The 24,727-nt window shown below is 54.7% G+C and overlaps 1 protein-coding gene across 15 annotated transcripts in view; it reads right to left on the bottom strand.

The window, feature by feature from the left end:
* LOC119437638 (protein spitz-like) overlaps window positions 1–24,727 on the bottom strand; it is a 190,847-nt gene that overhangs the window by 67,916 nt on the left and 98,204 nt on the right. For 4 of the 15 annotated variants that reach the window (XM_049660083.1, XM_049660087.1, XM_049660088.1 and 1 more), the window contains one exon: window positions 24,040–24,216. The exons of 4 other annotated variants lie outside the window; for them this stretch is intronic. In XM_049660083.1, the coding sequence (XP_049516040.1) occupies window positions 24,040–24,216 (177 nt within the window). Of the gene's footprint in view, window positions 1–336; window positions 509–24,039; window positions 24,217–24,727 lie in introns of all 15 variants that reach the window. 7 more of the 15 variants (XM_049660084.1, XM_049660089.1, XM_049660078.1 and 4 more) reach the window with 3 other exon arrangements.

Below are 24,727 nucleotides of genomic sequence, written 5' to 3'. Positions count from 1 at the left end.
TGCATGCAGGCATCACACAATAGGCATTGGCGAATAAGAGGTGCAGTGAGTAATGTTTAAATTTCTTTACATAACCCCTAAAGTAAAAAACACATAAAATATTTACACTCTCTTGCAAGATTGGCTGCTCTATAATATATGATAATAGAAAGGAATTTCTTAGAACAGACACAAGCAACTAAGTATGACAAAAGGCAGTCAGGCATGTTGGTGTAGAAAAGAAAGAACCACACTGCTAAAATTTTAACCCCAGAGACACCATACATAGTAAAATGTTCCCCAATAATAGATGCAAAAATATAGAAGTATGCCCCGTTAGCACTGATTGGCACTCACTCGCAATTGTAGAGGATGGACTCTCCAATCTTGATGGAGAAGCAGGTGGCTCCATTGAGGCAGTACCACTTGGCATACGTCTCAGGGCATGTGTATGTCTGGAATGTAATGTTAGGCCGCACCGTTGACTGCGGAGGCCGTGGCTTGGGCGTCGACCGTGATGAACAACCATCTGCAGCAGAAACAAAATGAAAGAAGGCCAAGTTAAAAAAAAAAATTACTTTGCTGTCTGAAAGCAAATGCAGATATGCAAGCACATGACTTTGTGACAGCAAAATTTTAAGCAACCAGATCCGAACCTACTCGTGTGGATCCAATTCACAACCACTTGATTTCAGGCAACTATAAAATGAAAATAACCTTGACGACTTTCATGAACCTCTCATAGTCCTGAAGTATTTTTAGAAAAATTAACGCAGCATTTCATTCTAATTTATGTAGTATAATCAGGTGCCACGAGTGACAAGGACTATCAGGTACACATTAGAGCGTGCTTATGGGCATGCCAACCAAAGAAGCAGAATGCAAATTTGGAAAACATCACGACACCTCTTGCTATCTGGGTAGCCAAACAAATGGATTGACACTTTTCTTTCGTCTGAAGATTTGTTTTCGAAAAAAGGAAAAAAGAAAGGGGGGGCGGGGGGGGAGAGGTCTATTTAGCACGACCACGAGCTCATTCACCCAAACTTCCGGTCTCGAACTGTATTGCACAGAGAAGGACGGGACCCGGGCAACGTGCCAACAGATAGGGCGAAAAGCCGAGCGCCAGGGCCCCTTCCCGCTTTTTTCTCAAAGCCCACCTCATTATGACCATTAACGAGTGCACAGGGTGTCGCACAGGGCGAGCGACGACCGTGGACACGACGGGGGAAGCCGCGACAACCCCTCCTCGCCCCACTGCTTGTTCACCACAGACCCAACACCGGACAGTGCCCGAGCTGGGACGCGGCCTTCCCTCGTGTGTTTGCCACTTTCTCCCTCCGCTGCCGCCCTCAACGGCTTGTTGAACGCGCACGTAACACCGGGACGCGTACACCGGGACGGTCCCCTCCTCGCCCCCGAGTTTCCCTTCTCGCGGCCCTTAAGCGAACAGCCACGCCGACCGGCCAGCCGACCGAGACGTGGCGAGGGTTGCGTAGGCCGTCCACCGACGCTGCTGCCAGCGGCGGTGAAAACGCCCAAACCATCGGCGTCCACAGGAAAAGAAAAAAAAAAAAAAAAAAAGTCACAGCAGCACGGCTTCTCCGTTCAGCTGCGCCAGACACTGGTCAACCGAACACGCCTGCGACAGAGGCGTCCTGCATACCGCGCGGGGCCTTCGTTCGATATGCACCGAAATAACGAATGTCACTCCTATCTGAACAACGCAAAAAAAAAAAAAAAGACAGAAGACTAGTGCTGAGCACGCACAAATGCAGGACCCCTGACAAACGCTCCGAATGAACATGACGACGCAGATCTAGGTATACGAAAATTGTCGGAGTTGCCAGCGAATGCATAGTTTGGCGAAGTCCGAAAGTAGTAAAATATTGACAAGGGTGGAGAAACTTCCCTGTAGAATTCGATCCCAGTTTATTTGGCGATAAAACGAGAAACAGCAGAGCGGAGGCCTCCAACAGCAGTCCGCGTCCAGCGCGACCACAAAATGCTGTCGCGGCCGCCCAACTGGAAAAGCACCTGCACAGTAAAATCTTTCCGGCCGGCAAATGTAGGAGGCGAAAGGCACCAGAATGCATATAGTACTATCCGTGCGGCTGGTAGGGCAACGCCGCAGAGCTAAAAGAAACTACTGTCCCAGACGGAAGCTGACAACCTGAAGTTCGCTTTCGCGCAAGAATTCGCTGCACAGAGGGCAGCAGCAGCCGCGGCGCCATTGGACGGCGCTTTCCAGCATGTCGAGCACCCTTTTATGAGTGCCACCTCTCTCTATTATTTCTCGTTCAGAGCACGCCACGTTTTGCCCGGCTCGGCGTGTCCGCCGGTCGCGCTGAGATCCGGCGGAGGAGGGCTAACAAAAGGGAGACGGGGGAGGAGGGGGGGGGGGGGGGCGAGAGAGAGGCCCGGCACCGGACCGTGACCGCCACCAGCGCGGCGACGTTCTGCCAAGTGCCAGAGCCTGCAGGCTGGCTCAGGCGTCGACAAAGAAACGCGAAGCCTACACTATCCTGGATTAAATGAAAAGGTTCGTCAGAATGCACTGCAATGGCACGACCTCGTAAAAGAAGGTGGAAAACGTTGGGAGAAAACGACGTTTTGTCCGCAACTGCGAAGACGTGATCGGCGAAAGCCAAGCCTCCCGCGTATACTGCTGTCAGGCGATAAACACCCCAGTGCCTACACCCTCTCGACAATGTAACTCGCGCGGATGCCGCGCAATGGTTTTACAACTCATCGTACCGATCGACTTCCTCGTGACCAAGGGCTTCGCGCTGATTGTCACATCGCGAAGTGGCGCTTCCCCTCGCTGGAACTACCCGACCGCCAGTGTTTCGTTTTATTTTCCAACTTGGCGTACTTGATTTCTCTCTTATTACTGTCTTCGTTGTTCATTTATTTCTGCATCGTGCGCCACGCCACCACTGTGTTGCCTCGCAAGGCGCTGGTCCTTTGAGCGCTCGGACTTTGCTACCAATGTGCCACTGGCGCAGCCTGTTGGAGCGTCAATAATCAAAGCAGGTAAAAAAAACCGGCTTTACTTCCTTAGCCAATTATTCATATTTGGTCATTGCAACCAACGCCTCTCGTTGCAACAGCTTAACGGTATGCTACACTAGACGGCCTTTGACGCTGCTTTAAGCCGTGAGTTAGGTGCCGACACCTTTGCCCTTTGCCACTTTAAGCAGCCAGTTCACGCTTAAAAGCCTGTTCGTACAGCGTTGATTTTTCGTTTTTGCCACGTTACAGTTAATTTACTGAGTGACCCAATGGGGGGGGTCAATGATAGAACGCGAAGACTTGAACCACACACACGTGTCGACTGTTGAGGAAGTCGACAAAAATCAAGCATTTGGCCACGTTGTAGCGACAGTGAAAAACCAGACCAAATACAGCGGTTCCTCTGTAGGTTGAAGCAAGGCAAACAGTTGCTCGAAAGCACAAGGTTGGATCAGGTCGCCGACCTGATCCATCCATGTACCCCTGTTATGGCAACGCTCAGGTTGTTCATACACATGCGCAGTGCGCGAAAGGCGCACTTATGACAACGCTTGTTTTACTTCGCGCCACAAAAAGCCCCACACTGGAGACCACTTCTGCCCAACGCGAAATCAATAAAAAGCCACGGAGAGATTGGTCCGGGGTATTGCGCAAGGGCACCACCCGCGTGGTCCACTATAGTCATCTGGCCTATGTGCCACGGCAAGACATACAAAAAAAAAAAAAAAGCCCTGCACCGGCAGAAGAAGAGCAGGACTTAGCAAAATCGAGGGAGGAGAGAGCGAAGCCAGCGTCTGTCGTCCACCGACTACTGGCGAACACCTGGACAGCAGCGGCAGAGGACGCGCGTGCTCGGCAGACCACGAAGGAGCGCGAGCGGCCTGGCACAGTCCGTCCGGACATTCCCCCACAGCCGACAGCTGGGCCCTTGTGCGGCGGCGGGGGGCTCTTTAAAGAGGAAGGACGCCCGGGGGCAGCACACCCCCGCCGTCTCCGAGGCAAAAGGCATGGGCGGGGGGGGGGGGGGGGAGGATAGGAAAGCCACGAGCCAGACGGCCGGCCGGACGCGTGCCACGCGTCGTCCGCGAGAACAGAGTCAATCAGCCAGGCACAGCTGCTGCTGCGACGCCAAAGTGCGGCCACGCGCCCTGCCCGGGGGTCCCTCCTACGTTAGAAGGGCGCTTTTCCACCCCTCTCGGACGGGTCTTGGGAAGGCACGCGGTGACCGACCACAAGAAGGGCGGGGAGGGAAGGCGCACCCCCCCTTCCCCCCACCTCCCCGGCAGCGAAGCGAAGAAAAACAAGGGTGACCGAACACTTCAACTGGCTGTTGGTGCGCCAGTAGTAGCCTGTCGTCAGCCGCACAGTGGTCTCGTGAAAACAGCCGAGAAAGAGGCCGTGCTTTCACGCAGTGAACTTGTTGCCCCCTGGTGCGCTCGCGCAACTCGCGGCGTTATGCCACAGCCACCTCTACTTACGCGAACATTACTAAGCCACATTACTCGCTAAGGTTCGTAAAATGCTTATCACGAACACCGGGTCTCCGTAACTGCCGGTAACGAGCATCATTAGGGTGTTTTAGCAGAACTTGTACGATATACTCGAACTATATTGCATACTTTGTTCACAAAAACTAAGCTAATCAAATTAGGTCACATTGTATACAGACCCACTACCATTTGCATAATTAATATTTCGCGTGCGTAGGTTCTTGGATACCACAATCGTATCTCCTTAGAATGACCGAGCGGCAGCGTACCGACACCGACTATCAACACATAGTTTTTATACACGCATTCGAGTATGACCGCATGGACAAAGAGACGGATAGGAGAAAAGAACACGCATACAAGCTAACGAACGTGCAGCCACGGTTTTGCACGGCTTATGATAACACCTCAGCAATGGTACGCCATTAACCAGTAAGATCAACGTCACATTATTTTGTTTTGCTGTACAACAAAGTAAAACTACTGCACTGAGAAATGGGCGCGCCTCGAATAAAAAGGACTCTCGGAAATCGCTAGCCGAAAGTGATATCGCGGCCATGCGTAAAAAAAAAGACGCTATTTCTAGGGTACGCCACCTCGCGTACGCGAGCCACTCGTGTCCACTAAACTCGATGAACACAAATAAGCAGCGATGCAAAAATACAGCAGGCTCTCGCGGGAAGCCTGTACACACCGCCGGCTTGTGTTAATGTCGCCCGCTTCTCTCTGGCTGCAAATCAATTTCCCCGCTAATTGGCCGCAGTTGGAACAAAAGAAGTGCTCGAAATTGGCTGCCATCGAGAGGCGACCGACGAAGAACCAAGAGAGAGAGAGAGAGAGCCATTTCTTGTCGGGGTCCTTGGGCGACCGTCCACCTGTCACTGCCGAGGTGGGGGAGGGGGTGGGCGAGAAGGAAGGGACTTCCTTTTTCCCTCGCTCCGGAGCACCACTCCTCCCCCTCAGCAGCAGCAGCAGCCGCGCAGTTTTCAAAAGCCAGTGAGGCGGAGAAAAGAAGAGAGTCCGTGCAGAAACGGGCCGACCGGCAGAGAAGTAAAATAACGCAAGCGCACGAAAAAGGCGACACGCAGTTGAACGCCAGATGAAGAAAAAGGAAAGAAGAAGAAGTAAGAGAAGCGCGGCCTCGGAAAAGGCGAAGACCGGCGCGCGCCAGGCGCGCGCGCGCGCGCCCTTCGCCAAAACAGCCGGGAAACATCTGGCGAGCACAGGGCACGCACCGATGAGGACGGCACCACTCAACGCACCGCCTCTCCCTCTCTCTGCCACGCGGTCTTTATTCTCAATTTCTGCGCACCCCCTCCCTCTTTCTTCAGCTTCTTTTTTTCTTTCTTTTTTTTCACCCTCCGAAGCAGTATTAGCCCGAGACGCGGAGAACGCAAGCGTGTCGGTTAATCTTGGCCAAAGGCGCGAGGCTGCCCCAAAGAGAGCTCGCGGCTCTGAAGAAACGATACAATTGAGATTGCGCGATACGGATTTTTCGAAGCGCCGCAACTCCCGTAATATGCACGACGCTGCCGCCGCTTCTTTTGACGAGGAAAAAGGTCTCTATAGATCACTCGCGATTATCGCCCGTCGAGTTCTCTACCGATTCCCCGCGAATACTGACTGGCCTGCGGTTTCGGGAACGATGGCGTTAAAAACGCGGTCGCAACCGTCCTACACAAGACCGAAATAGCATTCGCGGACAACGTCTGACGCAGATGCGTAAGTTCTAGGAGGATGGCATAAGCAACTACAAACGGTACTGCGGTTAATTGCTACTCGTCCCAATGCGAAGTAGCGGCGAACGGCAAAGTGAGGAGGACATTATGGGGCCGCAGACGCAACTTTCGCTACCACGCAATCTTAACGTGCCTTTTGTCGAACTAGGGCAAGCGAACTGAGTTCTCTTGGCAAAAACTGACTGTCTATTGGTGACAACGGTCAGGTTGTGCAGGAAGGCGTTCCGCCAAAGTGAGGAAAGTTGCAATCGTAAGGATCCAAAGTTACCGAGATCTATCGAAGTAGGATGCGAACGTAGCCTCATCGAATGGTGCACACCGAGTGTTTAAAAGAAGAAAGTAATGCACTACCGAGGTAAGGTTCACGCGAGATCCCTGCAGGACGCAACTCGCTGTCCGAACAGCCAACTCGCCAACACGTGATTGGCCGCAGAAAACACGACGAAAGAGGGGGGGGGGGAGGTAGAACGGGAGGAGGGTACCTGGCGACTCCGTAACAGTCAGTTCTTCGCTTCCGCTTCAAATAGAAACGAAAAAACAAACTGCGCCGTTTTCGAGTAGCCTGCAAAAGGACCCGAAAGGAAGGCGGCCGTCGCACGCGCACGGGTTCACAAAAGGAGCGGCTCCAGAGAAAGGGCCAGACAGCAGCGATCGGCGGCTAAGCAGGAGGCGGGGAACAGGGGGAGCGAGAAAAGCAAGCGGCAATAAAGGCGAAGAAACTACGCACCAAAGAACACACATTCGCCAGGTGCTGCGCGGCGACAGCAGCAGCAGCAGACGACGACGACACTTGAACGCGCGACGAGGCGACAATCGGTCGCCTGCTTGGATCTCCACCGCCCTCTCCCCCCTCCCCCTTTTCTTCTTTCTTTGACTTTCCACTCGGCTAGCTTCATTTTTCTTCGCCTTGGCACACCAAAAACGACGAAACGGGGGGGGGGGGGGGGGGGGAGCAAGAAAACTGCAAGAAGCTGGACCGCGTCCGACACCGGAGTGAGCACGAACGAGGCATACGAGGGAGAAGATGGGGAGAGAGGGCGCGTAAAGGAAGCAGACGACGATGACACCCCGCCACGAAAAGGCAAAAAAAAAAAAAAAAGTAAGAAACGCGAACCCGGGGCTGCATGCAGCTTGCCGCGGCCCTCAAACGGGGAGGGAGAGCTCGGGGCTTGCCTACCGCGCCGCGGCTTCAAAACCGGGAAAGGACTGCAAAAAGAGAGGAGGGAACAGCTTGGCCTTGAACCGTCGTCACCTTCGTGCAGCCACGGCGCACGCACGCAGTTAGCGCAAAAAGGCAAGGAAGCCGGGCAAGAAACGGGAGCAATCACTCCTCGTTAGGAATCCATTTAGACTGTCGTTTGCGAATCCCGCAGCCCACAATCTCTTGCAGCGCGCGTCTGTTTGCCGTTCGGAAGTGCGCGGGCATTGAAAAAACCCGACTTCCCCTTTGAATTGTCCCGATGCTGTTAAGCATACCGTAGATAGACGTAAAGCACACGTCGCACAGACAAGGAGACGCAAATGGACCGCTGCCGCCGACACCGGTTCGGGACGCTGGCAGGCGTCGGGTTCCTGTTTCAACGGCGAGGAAGCGATTCCTGCCTCGCGTGACCTACACGAAGGGGGGGGGGGGGGGGGGTCACGACACGTGCGAGCTTTGCTAGGCCCGACAGACAAGGGAACACGACACCCACGCTGCCGATGCAAGTGTCCGAGAAGTCATACTACAGACGCGAACGAAAGTGCAGCGAAAAAGCAATGCCACTAGAGTCTCTGGTGCAATGGTACACAGCGCAGGTCGGCACATAAACGTCCAAACTTCATACGTAGCAGTCGCTTCATAGGTAGCAGCCGCTCCCGGGCTTCTTCACAGGCGTCTAGGAGCCCACTGTGACACACGAGGCCGTTTCACACTGCCTCAAAAGTCCAAGTAAAGGCTGTCAAGGGGCAACACGCATTTCGCTTCTTGCCTCACGATCAGCGCCGCCACCACGACGGGAACTAGTTAAACAGCAAATCAAAAACTTCAGACGTAGTAATTTATTCTTTTGTACAGCGTAGCTGGTCGTGCGGTGGGGATGGTCCACTCTGAATGTCTAAGAAAGTTCATCGCAGGAAACATTGAAGCTACCCAATGAAATTCGCAGGAGTGTTGGGCATCGCCAGGAATGATGTGTGGGCGAAGTCAGGGGTGTGCGGGGTAATTAGGTGCGTTGGGAAGTCACCAAATTCATGTTATTTGCCCCTTGAAACTCTACATAGAGTGAACCGTTTCAGAACTATCAGTCATATCGATACGAAGTTCGGTATGAATAAAGTGCATTTTGAAAGCGACCCGGTAGAGAAATTTCGAAGATGTAGGCGTTGTAGGTAAGTTTGCAAAGGGACGTCGCAGCCTTTAAAACGCTCTTTCGAGCGGTGAATTATGATTGATATCGTAAGAAAGTGGCTCACGATTTATTTCTGCAAGAAAGTTTGCGCGTGTATATGGGAGACCATCTACGCTTAGAACCAACGGGTGAAAATATGAAGTTCAGGAATGTTAATTTGTCGAGCGTTCAATGTCGGCGGCGCTACAGATGTGGCTCCGCGCGGGGACGCGCTGAGAACAGTACACGAGGGCTTCGAATAAAAGTTCCAGAAACTGGAAACGCTCATTTGCTAGAAAAATGCTCCATGGCTCCAACCAAATGCTCCAAGCGTCATGGCCGTTTGTCTAGAAGTCTGTCTGCTTCGCTAGAATTTTGGCTAAGATTCATCAAAGGTCGCACATGTCTGTCGTTCTTCACTACTCCTTCTTCGCGAAGGTGACATAATAAAAAGATCACCACTGAAGGCTCCACAGTATGACAGACAGAAAAGATGCCACAGAAACGCTGGTCTCGCCGTCTATTCTAAAATTCCAAACACGAGCGCGCACGCCTCTCCGCGCCACTGCACCAGGTTGTTCGTTTGCCAAGCAACAGAGCTAAGGCCGACAGGTCTTATCACCGTTCACTCCAACGCGCCCACACCAATAATTCGTTAAACGTATTGCGCCACTACAGGAGTGCCACGGGTAGCGCGACCTTCCCTCTTTTTCACCGAATATCACCTGATGTCAGTGCTGATAATAAAGACTGTCCTGGAATGACGCCATCGTCATAAGACGAGAAAGAGGAGGGAGAAAAGAAAAAAATCAACAATGCAACGCACGCGCGACCCCCTGCTCGATGGCACCCACCTTGAACGACAATGTCATTCGTGGACGTTCACGTCAGCGGCTGTCCCCCAGCGCGCAGGATAAGCGGAGTTCCGATACGCAATACGGAAAGGGCCAACCAAACAAACACGCACGCAACGCACACCTGAGCTGCAGAGGCCGCACTTGCCGCGCGGCTCCGTCACGAGATACGCATCGAAAGGCCGCGTCGAATCAGTCACACGCATCGACATTCAGGGACGAGGTCGTTAGGCAAATAGCTTCCAGGGAAGGAGGGGGAAGCAGCGCCACAAGGCGGCACGGTGCACGCGACGACGCCGCGACGGGGCCCAAAGTCAGCGAGGGCACGACTGCGGAAAAGGCGCGCGCCGCCCCGAAAAAAGAAGCAAAGCAACCGTATAGTAGGGTTGCAAAGAAAAGGGGTGCATAGCTAAGTAGCCTCCGCGACCGAACGGGCACCGCCAACACGCGACTCCAAGCAGCACGGCCCGAAAATGGGGATCGAAGAAAAACCGTGACCGCCACCGAGCTTTGCGCGCACGCACGCACGCACACACACAGAGGCGCGCGCGCGCGTGTGTGTGACGCGAGGGCAAACTGGCGATAAGAGGCCCCCGAGGAACAAGACCGCGAGCCACACAGAACAAACACGCACTGCACGCGTCAGCTGAAAGCCGCGGCGCAGGGAACGTCGGTTTCGCTTGCGAAACGGCAATGGTGGGGAAGACCCCCCCGATCGTAAACATTGACAACGACGCGCCTTTTTTGAAACGTCGGAAGCCGCGCGTCACACAGTGCGTGTCGGCAACCTGTTCCCAAGTGACACGTGTTGCCCGTTCACAAAATAAGAGCGGGGAGGGCGGAACGAGGATAAACGTCGAGCACAGCAAAGGCCTCTAGCATGTACGCAAACGAAGTGGGAAACGCTGCCAAAAGAAAGCAGCGCGAAGTGCTATAGCGAAAGAAAAGAAAGGGGGGAAGCACAACGAACCGGGAAGGCGCACACAGTCAACCCGCCGATCGTCTTCCGCCTATAAAAATGCGCACCCAGGGTGCAATAGCGAGGAGGTCCTGCTCCGTCCATAAACTCCGGTCATGTTTGCTACACGACGTCAGGGAGACAGGGGTTGAAGAAAGCGCGATCGGATTGAGCATTGGCGAGGTGCACCGCCGCCACTACATCGCGACACAACGGGGGCTCAGGCCGTAAGTAGGGCCGTACATCACGCGCTACTCGGGAGGGGAGAGGCCGCCGGCGAGCAAACAGCGCGCGCAGCACGAGCGCATTTCACGGGCTATAAAATAAAGCAGGAACGCGTCAGGCACGGTGCCCCGCGAGCCCATTGTGACGCGGACGTCACTGCCTGCTTTTTTTTTTTTTTTTTCTTTTTCGCCCTGCCGAGCAGTTGTGGCTGGCCGAGCTATACGGAGGCGGACACGCGCCGAACTGTGGATAGAAGAAAATCGCTACCGCAAACCTCGCGAGGCCAATTCATGCCGAATGGACAGACTGCCACGAATCGTTTTTTCCGCCAGTACCTGTGCGCGCTCTTTCCTCTCTAAAGGCTCATTCACACTAGGCCGACACGACACCGATTTTGGTCTGCCGACTGCTGGCGACAGCAGTTTACAGGGCGGAAAACGCTGTGGCCAACGGTTTAAAGGAAGGAAGACGCTGTCGCCAACAGTCGGCAGACCAAAATCGGTGAGCTCGGTCTAGGTCCGGCTGATTACGTAGCTTACCTAGGCAGCAGCAACTGAAAAAAAAATAATAATAAAAGGCAGCAGGCCAAAACGCTGACTTTTGGTATTTATGCGCAAGTATAATTACTTCGTTAACACGACGAAAAAATGACATGAAAAAATGACATTCTTGTCGTCGTTAACACGACGACAAGAATGACTGAAAAAGAAGCTACACTGGACAAGCGCCATGTAGCTGAATAAAGCGTGCGTGCGATATCGGGGCTTCACAGGCGGGGCACTCGAACTTCCAGCGAGTTGGTCGCCCAAGGAAACAAGACTTGCTGGCGCAATATCGGTGCTAAAGGTCTCCGCCCAAATCGCAGGGGAACCAATACGGAAATCGAAAGAAGCATACGCGTATACAAGGAAAACTTGGGATAAAGAAAAAGCCCTAGAGCACCAGGACAGCAAAGTATTAACCAAATGTTAGTAAGAAAAAAATTAAGAAAACTCGGAGGAAGAAAAAAATAAAGAAGTGCTAGAGCCGACGTCGTGTCCAAAGCGGGCCACAGTGGTGAACTGAGAGGAAGGGAGAGCGCCGGAGCACAAAACGGATCCCGAAGAAAGCAAAGGAACGGGGCCTCGGGGTGGTACGGCAAAAAAGGAGGGGGTGGCGGGGGGTTCGTTTCTGAGGGGTGCGAGCGGGGGCCCCCCTCCATATCCGAGACGCGGCACGCGCCACGCAACTTGGCGCACGGCAATGCAGCAGCACATGGCGCACGCCGCCTCGGCAGATGGTCTTCTCTCTCTCTCGGGGAGGAGGCAAGGGACCGGTGCAAGAAAGGAAAACCCAGGAGGAAGCACGCGAGCGCGCGTGCATGCGCGAGCAGCGTCGCGCCGCCCGAGGCACCGGTATAAACGCGTGAAACGACGGCAAGGATCTGCCCACAAGCCGAAGGCTGCAATCCGGGGCTAACGAAAACAAGGGAGGCAAAGCTGACGGCGCCGTGTGCCATTACGTGTAGCGACTTCCGCGTGGCTAAATCGTCTTCGCATTGCACTGCATAGTACGGCTCCGCGCACGCTGGCTTCCGTTTGTATCTCGACATCGTCCTCAATGCGTTGTTGCTAGAAGTGTCCGAGAGTCGACCTTGGATATCCGGCACTCGGCGGACCAATCCGAAGCGCTCTTCAAGAACGTCCGACACACCACCGAGCGTAGCCGTGTCTTGTTACACGACCGCGGTTGTCTAATAGTGAACTAACTTGCAGGTTACATACTTTCGTACCGCCCGCTGCGCAAGGAAAACCGCATGCAGCGAATGCCAGGAAGCGATCACAAGAAAACATGCTGCCGGACAAAACGCAGAGAGCATAAACGGCTGTGATTACGGTGCATGCCATCTGCCGCCATCGGAGAGGGAACATTACGACGAATGAGACCGTAATGACCAGCTGTGCGTGCGGCCACGGAGTGTTTTTTTCCCCCGGTCGGTATACACGCATTTGCGGCCACGACCCCCGTAATCGTGTGTAGCCGCGCATTAAGCATGGTAAATCCCACCGCCAAAAGTCCGTGTGTGTGCGCGCGCGTTTTCACAGGCGCATGTTGCCAACAGAGGACGTCAGTTTCTCGCCACGCGCCATTTTGAAAGCTCCCTTACATATACAGGCGACCCAGCTTCGTGGCTTAGCGCCGGATCACGCACGACGACAGGGTAACACATGAAAGCACATCGATACCCGGCTTTCACGCAATCGACAATGAAGTGAAAGCACATATATTTTCGTAAGGTAGAAAAGAGATCTAAGAAATCCTTCACCCTCAGGACGATGATGGCGCTAGACAAGCAACAGCAGCCGACGGAGCTAAACGTCCACAATCGCGACCGCCGTATACCGCACAAGTGTGAAACGTGTATTACAGAAACGCGGGGTCCTGAAACGGCCAACGAAAATCACAACGGCAGGATATTCACACGCCACTTCGTTTCTTCACAGTGCAAACAAAAGAACTCGAAGAGGAGGCGAATGGCAAAACGGCTGTGGTCTAACGGGAGCTCAAAGGCGGGGGAAAATAAAAAAAAGTTGGAAAGACACCGTGGAGGTCAATCGGCGTTTCCGTCACAGAATTGGCCGGTGGCCGACGACTCTGCGTCGGCCAATGGTGGTGATGGATGGCCAAGTGCGTCGTTAAAAATACGAAATAATAAATTTAGGAAAAACGGGGGTGGGGAGGGGGTGTGGAGGATCAGCAGCCCACCCCATACCCGTAACGCCGTGGACGACTTTGCTGCGTTGCGAGCGACGAAGAGGCCCGATCCACGAACCGAGGCCGTTCGTGGAGGAGACAAAACGGCCGCGCCGCGAAGAGAGACAAGGGCCTAGGGCCTACAGCCGCCCTTGGTTCTCAAGGCTCGCGACCTGGCTCGCATCGGGCGTTCGATTTGCGCGCCGCCACAGTCGCGCCTGCGAGGCTATACACGCAATGCATTCCGGCGAGGTTCCCAAGGAGCGGCGTCCGCGACAACCCGGCGTCCGTGAAAATGCGCGCCACTACATTCGCGGATCTGGCGAAGGAACCTGGAGGCCACGCTCCAGCCGGGCCCCGTTAGGTATAGACGCTCACACAATACAGTCAAGTGCGTGTCTATCGCTAATAAACTATATAATAAACTATATAATAATAATAATAATAATAATAATAATAATAATAATAATAATAATAATAATAATAACAAAGTTTATGGTACACGGATAGTATGCCACAGCGCAAATATTTCGCTATGTATGCGCTCTATGCTTGCAATGTGCCTTAACATGGCATGCAGGACGTTTCCGCCGCGGACCATTCGTGCTTTTTCCAAGTTTCAAAAAAAAAAAAAAAAAAAAAACTCTTATGCACCTCCTGTGCAAATGATTTAGATAGGGTGTGTGTGTGTGTACAGCGCGTGTATGAACGACACTGTCAATAGACAGCCTCAGTGATCGGGCGGCGCAGAGGATACCATATACGTCGTACTCCCGAATCCAGAAGGCCACGGTATATACACAACGCACGCGCCGCGGAGGGGTGTTACAATGGCGACGGCTCGAGAGCAGAAAGGGTCAGACTACCTGGCTCTCAATGCCATTGCAGAGACTGGCTATCTTATAATCCCAACCACAATAATTCCTTGACAATTTCTTTTTATAGCGTCTCCGTCAACGTATACTAGTCGCTCAATGAGGTGATCTCCAGAGGCGTTTCCCAGCAATGCTACTCAATTCCTCCAACCGAATATCGATGGAGGAATTTGCAGCCTCTGAGACTCAGTTTAAAAAAAAAAAAGGACACACGTGAACTTGATTATAATTTCCCGAGGCGATAACCGACGCGACAAACGCCAGCTGCATAAGAACGCATCACTATACGCGCGGATGAGACGAACGAACAAATGTTCAAACCACGCGCCTCGCCAAGTCGCGACGTGTCCTATACACCGACAATCGGGGGAAGACAGGCGCTATATCAAAGGTGCAACCCGCTATTTTGCATTTTTGTTGCTTTACCGAACACACATTTCGAATGTATATCTTTCTACCTTCATTCAATCCTCCCCACTCCTGCCTATAAAGCCTTCGTGAGCGGCACCGCACAAACGCTGGAACACTACTATAGGGAGGAAACAAAAAACACACAGCCACGACTGCTATACAGACCAAGCCAGATGACACGCAGCGCACTAGCGAAATAATGTTAGCGTAAACAGAGGCAAACCACAAGATGAAAAAGAAGAAGAGAAGCGATACACGACGAGGGAGAGACTGCTAAGGGAAAGGAGCGAGACGAGGGTGGATCAAGCCGCGGCAGCGAGAAGGACATGGGGTAAGTTGGGTGGTAGAGGGGGGGGGGGGGGTTAGGGGACTAGCAGACGACGCCGAGGGGAGCAGACGACGCCGAGGGGGCCAGAAAGCTTCTGTGCAGACGAAATGGAGACGGAACGAATACGAAAACGCAAAAAGCCAGAGCACGACGCTAGGTCGAACGGACTGTCTCGTTTCCTTTCCAACCGGAAACAGGGACGGAAACGGAAGCCGCCTGCTCCGAGCAGCAGCAGCAAAACGGGGAGAACGCGCACGGCTGCAGAAAAGCGCAAAAAACGCGAGTACACCGGAGGGGGGGAATGGGGAGACTGGATGCGTGAAACCGCTGAAGAGCGCGCCTTAAGAAGGCGGCACGAGAAAGAATCAGATGAGGGCAGCAGAAAGAGCGCACGAGCAGCAGGGAGATTTCATTTGTCACCTCGCACGTCGGACGTCGCCAACGGCTCCGTGACTGCCTGCCGCCGCCGCCCGGCCTAGCTGCTGGAGCGCTATTCTTTGGCGCTTGGTGCCCCGGCTCGGATCGCCCATCACGCAGCCAGCGACCGGCTCGCGGAAGGAAAAGGGGGAAACCCGAGATATCGAAACTCCCCCTCGTATACGACCTCAAAGCACTGCAGCCGCCCGACAAGAAAGCCGCACCGGGCCTCGTGCGTATACGGCCGCGTCAGCAAAACGAAAGAGCGAACGAGCACCTTGATCCAGACAGGCAGATTTCGACGCGTTTAAAGCATTGCGAGGGCACGTGCGAATCTGCAACTGACAACGCTGGATCTTTCTCGCATTTCAGTAAGGCCCAGAAGAAGGGGGGTGGAAGGAGAGGACGCGGGTGAGAAGGTACGCGGCGATCGCACTTTTGTGTTCAAGTCAAGAAAAAGTCTGACGCAGCAAATAATAAGTCACGACTGTTACACCGATTACTTGGGTAAGGTCACACTGGGCCTCTGCGATTATCCGTCCCCGACTACATGAGGCGGTGCTTTCAACCAACGAGAGTTGCGTGTGCAACGTATCGGGCAGTCCTGGACCGTCCGGGACCACTAATCGGAGAGGTTCCCTATACAAAATCGCGAACCTACCAATTCTGCTAGCTACATACGCGAGTTCCTCATCAATGCCACAGACATAAAACCTGTTGTCCTGCCTTCCACAACCTCACGAAATCGAACAGGCGCAGACGCCGTTCACGCGAACGCAACAGCGAACTTTAGAAGCCCAAGGAGGCCGAAGCGGCGCTTGCTGAGGGCCACGCGACCAGGAATTCCGTAGCAGTGCGGTCCAACGCTCCTCCCTTCGGCGCACTGCACGCCCGATGGCCACGCATCGGCGGACGCCAATCGTACTCTTCCTTCTGAACGAGCGCCAACACTCGCTACCGATACAACCTCCGGCGCCGTCTCTTATTATTTTCTAACAGCGTTCGTCCGCGCGCTTCCTTGTCCATTGTAGTACTGAGGAGGCGGCCTATGTAGACAATAGCTTTCATACTAGACCCGCCGTCCGTGTCTCGCTAACTTTGCGCAATCTCCTACGCAACGTTCCGCGCCGCTCTTGTACACGGTTAGGTTGAAACTGTCCACAGCATGCCGCCGACGACTTCGTCAGCAGGTTGGCATCATCGAAGATAATACGACGTCCCGAGTCCAATCCTTGTACACTCCCCGACACATGAATCTGCAGCCGTATTTGTAATACCCGCCATCTTAATTGCAGGGAACGCGCGGAGATATCTAAAATCGGACGCTATACGTGCCACCGCGCTGGGGGAACACACGGCACCTTTTCGTGGCCCACGGCTTCCGCGAAGGGGTTCCCCTTCGCTCGTTCCGGAGTGGAACGAGCGAGTCGACAGAAAGGAGGAGGCCGCCAACAAACGCGCAACACGGCGGGGGTGGCGCGTTCTATTCTCTTCAGCGGCCCGGGTTATGCGCACTGCGCAGGGGCGTTTGGCCGGAACAAACATAGGCGGCGGCGGCGGCGGCGGCGGCGGCGGCGACCGCATGCACGGTCTGGGCCCGGCAACGTGGAGTCAACCGGGCCAACAGACAGGGCGTTGTGTGTGCCGGCCGCCGCGAGGGGAGAGAGAGAGAGAGAGCCAGCTAGGATGGGGGTAGATGCGATGACGCACAATGAATGTGTTTGCAAGAACCACGCCCCCTTAATAAGGGACCGCTTAAAGCGGCCGACACGGGTCGCTTTTGACGAACGAGAGATGACGTGGAGACACACGCGGACGCATCCCGATGGGGGCGACCGCTCCGCCGTACCTTCGGTCGACATTTCAGCCATACAGTGCGGCCCCAGCGCAGGTCGTCGTACTGGTAACGTGCGCGCGTAGTCGCTCGAGTTCGAATCAACTGCCTGCAGGAAATCAAGCGAAGTATATATGCTCTAGCCATCCCGCGTGCCGTAGGCAGTGTCTCTCGGTCTTGTCGTAAACGGTTTGGGGCGCGGCTAAACTTGGTTGCAGAGCTATAGACACGCGTACGAGAATGAACTTGGTCAACAGCTGTAGCGCATCAGTCAATTCGCAGCTAAAGTCAAGGCCAGTGAACGTCTAGTCTCCACATTACTGGCTCCTGAACAGCTGCCACGGACGCCGTCGTCGACGGCCTCCACGACCGGAGACCGCGCGCTGTGTGTCTGCCGAGACGCCGGTGCGTGCGCTCGGGCGACTTGAGAGACGTCCGCTGGCGGCGGCAACACGCCAGGACGCGTATGTAGCACAGACAGGAGCGCGCTCGGGGGCCGCGCACGGGAGAGGAACGAAAGAAGAAAAAAAAGGGGCAGCGCTCGCCGTAGCCGCGGGGGCCCTAATCACCGTCCGGCCAGAGGAGAGGTCCAGCCAGCCAAGGGGAAACAAGGCGCCACGGCTGAGCGGCCAAGCCGAGCAGGGAGCCTTCACCCGTGTCGCCGGCCGACAGCGCTGGCGGCGCCGGAGAGCCCTCCTCACAACAACTGCCGAGCTTGTTGTATACACTGCTGCACGGCACATATCGCGCGACTTGAGCGTGCGCGCCTCTCGCTTTTCGGCGCGGGGCGAACGAACTCTCTGGGCAGAGAGGGGCCCTGCGCGTTCACACAAGCGGTGCCGGCTGATACGCGACAAACGCGCGTCATTATGCCATCCGAACAACGCGGTGACCAATCGAGGAGGCATCGCCCGAGTTTGGACGACGTGGCACCATCCGTAGACCAGCAGCCCCCGCGCATCGGCAAGCATCGCGTTTAACGAAGTCGGGGGACCTTGCAGCTAGCGCCTCTCGAAACGCTGCGTAAGCCACTTGTCGAACAGGAGTGGATTTGCGTCGAGGTCAGCAAGCGCAAATAAACTCCTGAAACAACGAGCCTTGCCATTCAATTAGATAACTGTTCTTTATTTTTTTTCCCGCCTCTGCGATTGTTTAGAAAATAGTGGAGGAGATGGGGGCATTAGTAACTATATACGAATAATAAACTTTCGGAAACATTAAAGTCAAATACGTGCGGAAGGGTTCACTCTTACTGCCAAGTAACCCTTCGTAATGCAAAAGGCAAGCTTTCTTTACGAAATACTCGAGCCTGCTTTAAACGACTTGGTTTCTGTATCTTCTTCAGCAAATGGATGCGGCGTACAGGTGTAGAAAGCCACAGGGAAGGCCGACACGCGTCCGTCATTCCACGTAAAGGGTGGTCGAAACACGAAAGGGTGGTCTTAGACAATGTAAATTCCCTCAGACCACCCTAACATAGAAATCGCTCGGCTCGTTTTGGCAACTATTATCAAAAGCAGGAACGACAGCAGGAGAGCTAGAACGGTTGCCCCGAAACTTCGAGCTCTGCTTAGAGCAAAACCTGCAACCGGGCACCGTATCCAGTGACCCTGCACACTGCGAAGGACCGCAACGTATAGAATTTACGCACTACGTTACCACTTTGCCGTTACCGCCCCTGCCACGCAGGTACGGATAATGTGTGGTAACGGTAACGAAGAGTGGCAACGTTATGCTATAACGCTCCATTAGCCAGATTTCTTTAAATAATGGCGCTGCTGCTCACCGTTACCGATCTAGTGAACTGCCTGGTTCGCCCATACTCAGCGTCACGCATGCACCTGGCAGGGGCGGCGCGGATTGTTCGGTGAACGGAACGACAACGTCAAGCGGTAAAGGTCAGTTATAACAGCCAATAGTAAAACTATAATGAACTTATTAAATAATTTATTTAAAAAAAACTAAAGAAACTGCAGTGATGGTCGACACTGTCAACAATGTACGTGTCGTCCTTCAGTTCAGAGGCAAGTTTGTTTGTCTTTTCTGCCTTCGCATTCCTAGGCGGTGGTTCGCCGAGCGGCTTCCGCAGCGCTGGGGGCGACCGACCCCCGGCGGCAGCTGTGCGCAATGGCGTGCTCTCGAGTGAGCGCGCCAGCAGCAGTGCGGATCCCAGGTGGCGCGGACGTGGTGCGCAACGAAGCCGTCCCGAGCACCGCGGAAACAGTGCCTCCTCCTATCTGCTGTCGCGCTACCTGCCAAACAGCACGCTGGCCGGACCTGGCGCGCATTGTGCGTTCGCTTCCGCGCGCGACGTTCTCCGGAGTGGTCGTCCCGGATGCAGCCGGTCCGCCGTTCGACGGATATGCCTGCTCGAGGGCCGAGGAAAAAAAAAAAAACGCGCGTGCCACGGCTACAACGAGGGACCAGATGCCACACGGGCAAAAGATTTCCGAGAGAGGGAGAGAAAGAAGTGTGAACACGTAAACAAGGAAAAAACGATAACGCTTTCTGGATCCATAGCGCAGTCGAGTGCATGCAATGACACCTGCCTGGCACTCGCTGCTCTGTACGCGGACGGAGGAGGTGCACGCGTGCGCAGTTTCTTATGAACGAGGAGGAGGAAAAGAAAAATCCAAATCAACGCTGTGTATTTTTCAGTTTCGAAATCGCTCCTATGCGTGCACAACCGCTTTCGCAAGCAACGTTGGAAACGCGTCTTTCGAAACGCACGGATATTCAATTCTGCCAAGCGCACTGAAATTGCTAAAGTAATGTTACGACCCGACAACGCAGTCGGAGAGTGCTTTAGCGGGTAAAGAGAACCCGTTTCAAACGAAACGAGAATTAAAACTTTCACGTCCAGTAGGCTTAAAAAGAAATGGGCCGTAACAAGGAAGCGGTCATCCTCGCGCGTGAGCGCAGACACGTCCGTTAGCCACCGATGTGCTCGAAAAAAAAGAAAAAAAAAAAAAGAACTAGTCGTTCACCGCCTCACGAAATGAAGACGTCGGTCTACAACAACACCCGCCACGAGTGACGTTTCGCGAAAGTGGAGAAAGAAGAACGAGACGCACACGCGACCCTCCAGCTACCCCCCGCGCATCCGCTCCCCTAACCTCACGCACGACTCTCGCTCTCGGAGACGTTCTTTTCTTTCTCTCTCTCTTTTTTCTCCCCCAGCGCGTCTGTTTGCAAAACGTAAAACGTGCACATTAGAAGCGACCGTGGCCAATCGGCCCCTCGTCCAGCCCTCTCCTTGATAGCGCCGGCATTCTGTGTCCAGCTTGCTCTTTTGCAGGTCTCTTCTTCCAGCACACTATGGTTCGCCAAAGAACGATGGCGTGCGGGGGCCATTGGGAGGGAGGGCAGTAAGGTGGGAGGCGAGTGGATTCCGCGCAGAGGCCGAAAGCGAGACAGGAAAGGTCGCAACCCGCGGCGCATAGCCGGACCTCTTTAGAAGAGGAGGCCAGCGCCTCGAACCAAACACCGCGCCGCGCGCGCGCGGAGAGAAACGCGACCACCCGCACGCGCACGGCTACGGCTCGCGAAAGGAATGCAGCTTCGCCTCCCATTGCCCCCCCCCCCCCCCCCCCGCCTCAGAAACCGCCCCCACTTCGGCCACCACAAGCCACTGCTCGCGCGCAGGAGGGCTTCGGCGCGGCGGCAGAGGCAAGTTCCGTTTCGACGACTCGGTAATTGAAGACCGCGTCTAACGAAGACATCGCCGCTGATACCCTGCTGCTGCTCACCACAGCCACTCAGCTCCTGCGCCGCGCTTTGTCTACCTGCGCTGGCTGTGCTGTAATCGCTGGGAAAAGCGAGCACACCTCGTTCGTGGCGCCGCCTGCTCGATTCCAACGCCACTCACAACACTCCTCCCTCTCCGTGGTCCAGCCCCAAACGTCCTCTTTTCTCGCCATTATTATGTTTCACCTGCTGTAGTTCAAGGGCCACTGCGCAGCCGCCGCGTCTCTCACAACGAACGTGCGGCTAAAGACTTTCCGATGAGAGTAAAATAATGATTAAAAAAAAAAAGAAAAAGAAGAAAACTGCCACCTAGAAGCAGCCTCGGTGTAGGAAAGAACTGGCGCGGTACGGAGGCACCACTCCTAGAGTGCCGCCCGCGTTACTATTCCCCAAACCGTGGGTGTTCGCCGCTCTCAGAAACAGGGAACGCGCACTGGATGCTCCGATGTCTGATTTTTGTTGCGCCACAATGATCCCGAACATGATACCCTGAGTCAACTGGACTACTACGCAGGACTGAGGGGAGGGAAAGGGGGGGGGGGGGGCGGCATGCAAACCAGAGTTTTATGCAGTGACATTACCGAAGTACGAAACACTAACATTCAATCGGGAGCAAAACAAAACCTAACACCTGCAGCGACTATGCCCTTGCGCCAGTATAATCTGCATTTTGAATTTACCAAGGTAGTATCGCATGCGCAACGCCTTCTTCAAGCATCAGATCCATTTCTAACTTGCTACTGGTGCGTACAAACGAAAGCCTGGCCATCACTGTTCCCGCGTTGGCCTCTGTACAGCAGCGGTTACCTTCAGGGATAATTTCGGGAATGTAGACACCGCGATCGCACGGCGACAACGCCGAAGAGACAGAGTGAGACGCAACAAAAGAGAGAGGCAGCGGCGCGCAACACGCGCGACTAGCAGTACGAGGCGACCTCCTCTTCTTGCGGCTGTTTTTGAGGAGCCGCGGAAAACCGAAGAAAACGTACGCGAGAAAGAAAAAAAAAGAAAGAAAGGTACACGGGACGCGTCAGGCAAGGTCGCCACCAGGAAGTCGACCTTCGGGAGGCCCCGGAAAGGTATTTCTCTGCTCGGGCCGATTCCCGGAAACCACCACCCGGCACACAAGGAAGCCGCGGGCGCGCAGGAAAATAAATAAGCCGCGATGTCCCGAGAGCTAGCTAGCTGCGCAAAGGAGCAAAGAAAGGCGAGTAAAACGGAAGCAGGGTGCCCCGAGGAATACAGGGAACGACGGAGGGGCTGCAGAAAGAAAGATACGGCGGGAGAAACGCCGGAGAGCTTGGGGACAGCGGAGAGCTGCCGCTGCGACGAGGCGAAGAAAAAAGGCACCGACCAACGAAGGTGCGACGATCTCAAAAAGCGCCGCCGCCGGCGTCGAAGGAAGATTTACGACCGCTGCCGACGCCGCGGGCACTGCAATGCGGTACTACGTGACAGGGAGGAGTGCAAGAGAGACGCGCCTCGGTCAGCGCGCACAAAGGACCCGCGCTTTCTCGAAGAACAGCAACGTCCACCGTATATGCCACCACGTCGGCGACGGCTCTTGCCGGGGCGGCCACAGCGCAACACAGTCACAGGGTGTAAGGCTAGACGGCAGTGACGACGGGGCCATCGCCGAGTGCCGACACAGCGTGACCTCTTAATTCTTCCTACTTTCGGAACTAAGACTGACGTCTAGCTCTGACGACACAGCGTGCTTCCGTCACGCTGCTGCCCCGCCATAACGACGGTCGCAGCCTGGAACGATTCACTCGAAGCCAAGCGCACTAGACGTGCTTTTGTCAAAGAGCACTAGGCAGTTCCTTAAGGCACCCGGGGCCCCATTGCTGCCAGGTGCTGTATTATTTCTCTTTAGTTATACGTCCACCGCCTATAAGACAGCTCGACTAGCATAGGACTAGCACGATAACAATGAAGAGCATAAACGCAAGATAGGAACATGCGGAGCCGGTAGAAGGGGGGGAGGGAAAAAGGGTGGGAAGAGGCGAAGGCGCTGCTGCAGAGTCGTGGTATATCAGCACTTGGTCGCGTGCTTGCGTGAGCGCGGATTTACCACGTTGCTCGAGAGCTGTGCTTTAACGCGCGCGAGACAGAAACAAACAAGCAAGCAAAAAATCAAGCAGGGAGGAAAAGGGAGGCGGTAGAGAACGCCCCTTGGGGCTAAAGCCGGTCACCAGGTGTTCTTGGCCCGACTCCCCTCCTCGAAGGCAGGCAAAAAGAGGGGACGAATGGGGGGAAGAAGCAGAGAGAGAGAATACAACACTGCCTCAAACGTGCGTGCGTGCGTGCATACGTTCACGTCCCGGTGCGCAATGAGGAGAGAGAGACAACGGGCCAACCGCGGCGCACGCGCGAACAGCAAGGCTGCGTGCTCGCGCGCGCGTCCCGTTAGCGCTTGGGATCAAGAAGAAAAGGTAGGGAGAAAAAGCGGGAGGGCTAGACGCGCCTTGGAAAACTACTGCGCGCGACGGTGCGGGGAGTAGCGTAGAGAGACTGCCAGCGCTGCTGCACGAAGCAGCCGTCCTTCCCCCCCAACACCGTTCTGTTCCCTTTCGTAGAAAGACAGCCTCCCGCTTTCTATGGACAAGAGCTGCGCATCGCGCGACGATAGGGTGATACTATGCAAGGAGAAAAACACTATGCAGAGAAGGTAACAGGGTACACAGTCAGAACAAAGTCAGGCAGCCGACACACGAGCAGGGTGGAGCCGCATGTTCCCGAATCCCAAGTGGTAACGGATCCGAGTTCATGCCCCTCACTAACAACACGTGTCGGAGATAAAAAGGATATAAAGAAGGAGAAGAAAGCGAATAAAAGACAGTGGTCAAAATGCATGCGCGCGTATTACACCAGCAGTCAAATCCCGGCTGTGAGCGCTCCGCAAGGCACCGCTATAGCCAAGTGGAAGAGCAGTAACGGCGTGCTGCCCTTAGCGAGAGGACGCCGACACGTTTACGGAGTCTTGTCATCCGCTAAAGACATTACCAGAGCTCGATTTTCATGAGACTTGCGGCTGAGCTCCTGCAATCCGGAGCTTTCCGTACCTGCTATCCGGAGGAGCGCAGCGGCGAGCACGATGAACAGGAGCCAGCCGGGTGGGCAGGTGGCCAGCCTCCGAGAGTCAACCTGCAGCAGGCCCTTGGGCCACCAGGGACCGCCCGCTCCGCAGCTGGACGCCGGCGAAGGAGACGAAGAGGAGGAGGAGGAGGAGGAACCAGCGCCTGCGCAAACAGCAGCCATCAGTCACAGTACGCTTAGACATTCGACACTATACAACAAATGAGCGTGTGTGTGTGTGGGGGGGGGGGGGGGGGGGGAAGAGGCGCCTCAGCCATGTACTACATTTGAGATTTCGGCACAACAGGGTCCCGGGCACCAGAGGTCGCAGCACATTCCCTTCAATTAACCTTCGAGGACATGAGACAACTTATTTATCCATTTATGACCAGATGGAGCACACGCACCGCAAAAGGGTTCCTGAAAAAGTCCCGCCAATACCGAACAATGCAGAAGAGGGAGGGGGGTAGGGGTATTGCGGGAGGCGTTATTGCCCGCGCGTCGTAAAACTTTTGTGTCACTATGGAGACAGCTTCGCCCGGCGTGACAATCGAGCAAGCTGATGGCATCTTCGACTGGTCGTTTCCGAACGCCCAGACAGCGATCGTGGTTTCATCGTGCAGTGAAGCTTGCAGTCGCTGCCTTATGCACGACCTCCGAGTTGAAACAAGTCAA

The sequence above is a fragment of the Dermacentor silvarum genome, chromosome 1 (genome assembly GCF_013339745.2).
Source record: "Dermacentor silvarum isolate Dsil-2018 chromosome 1, BIME_Dsil_1.4, whole genome shotgun sequence".
NCBI classification, from domain to species: Eukaryota; Metazoa; Arthropoda; class Arachnida; order Ixodida; family Ixodidae; genus Dermacentor; species Dermacentor silvarum.
Note: the sequence above shows the minus strand (reverse complement) of the source record. Positions and strands in the feature narration are given on the sequence as shown.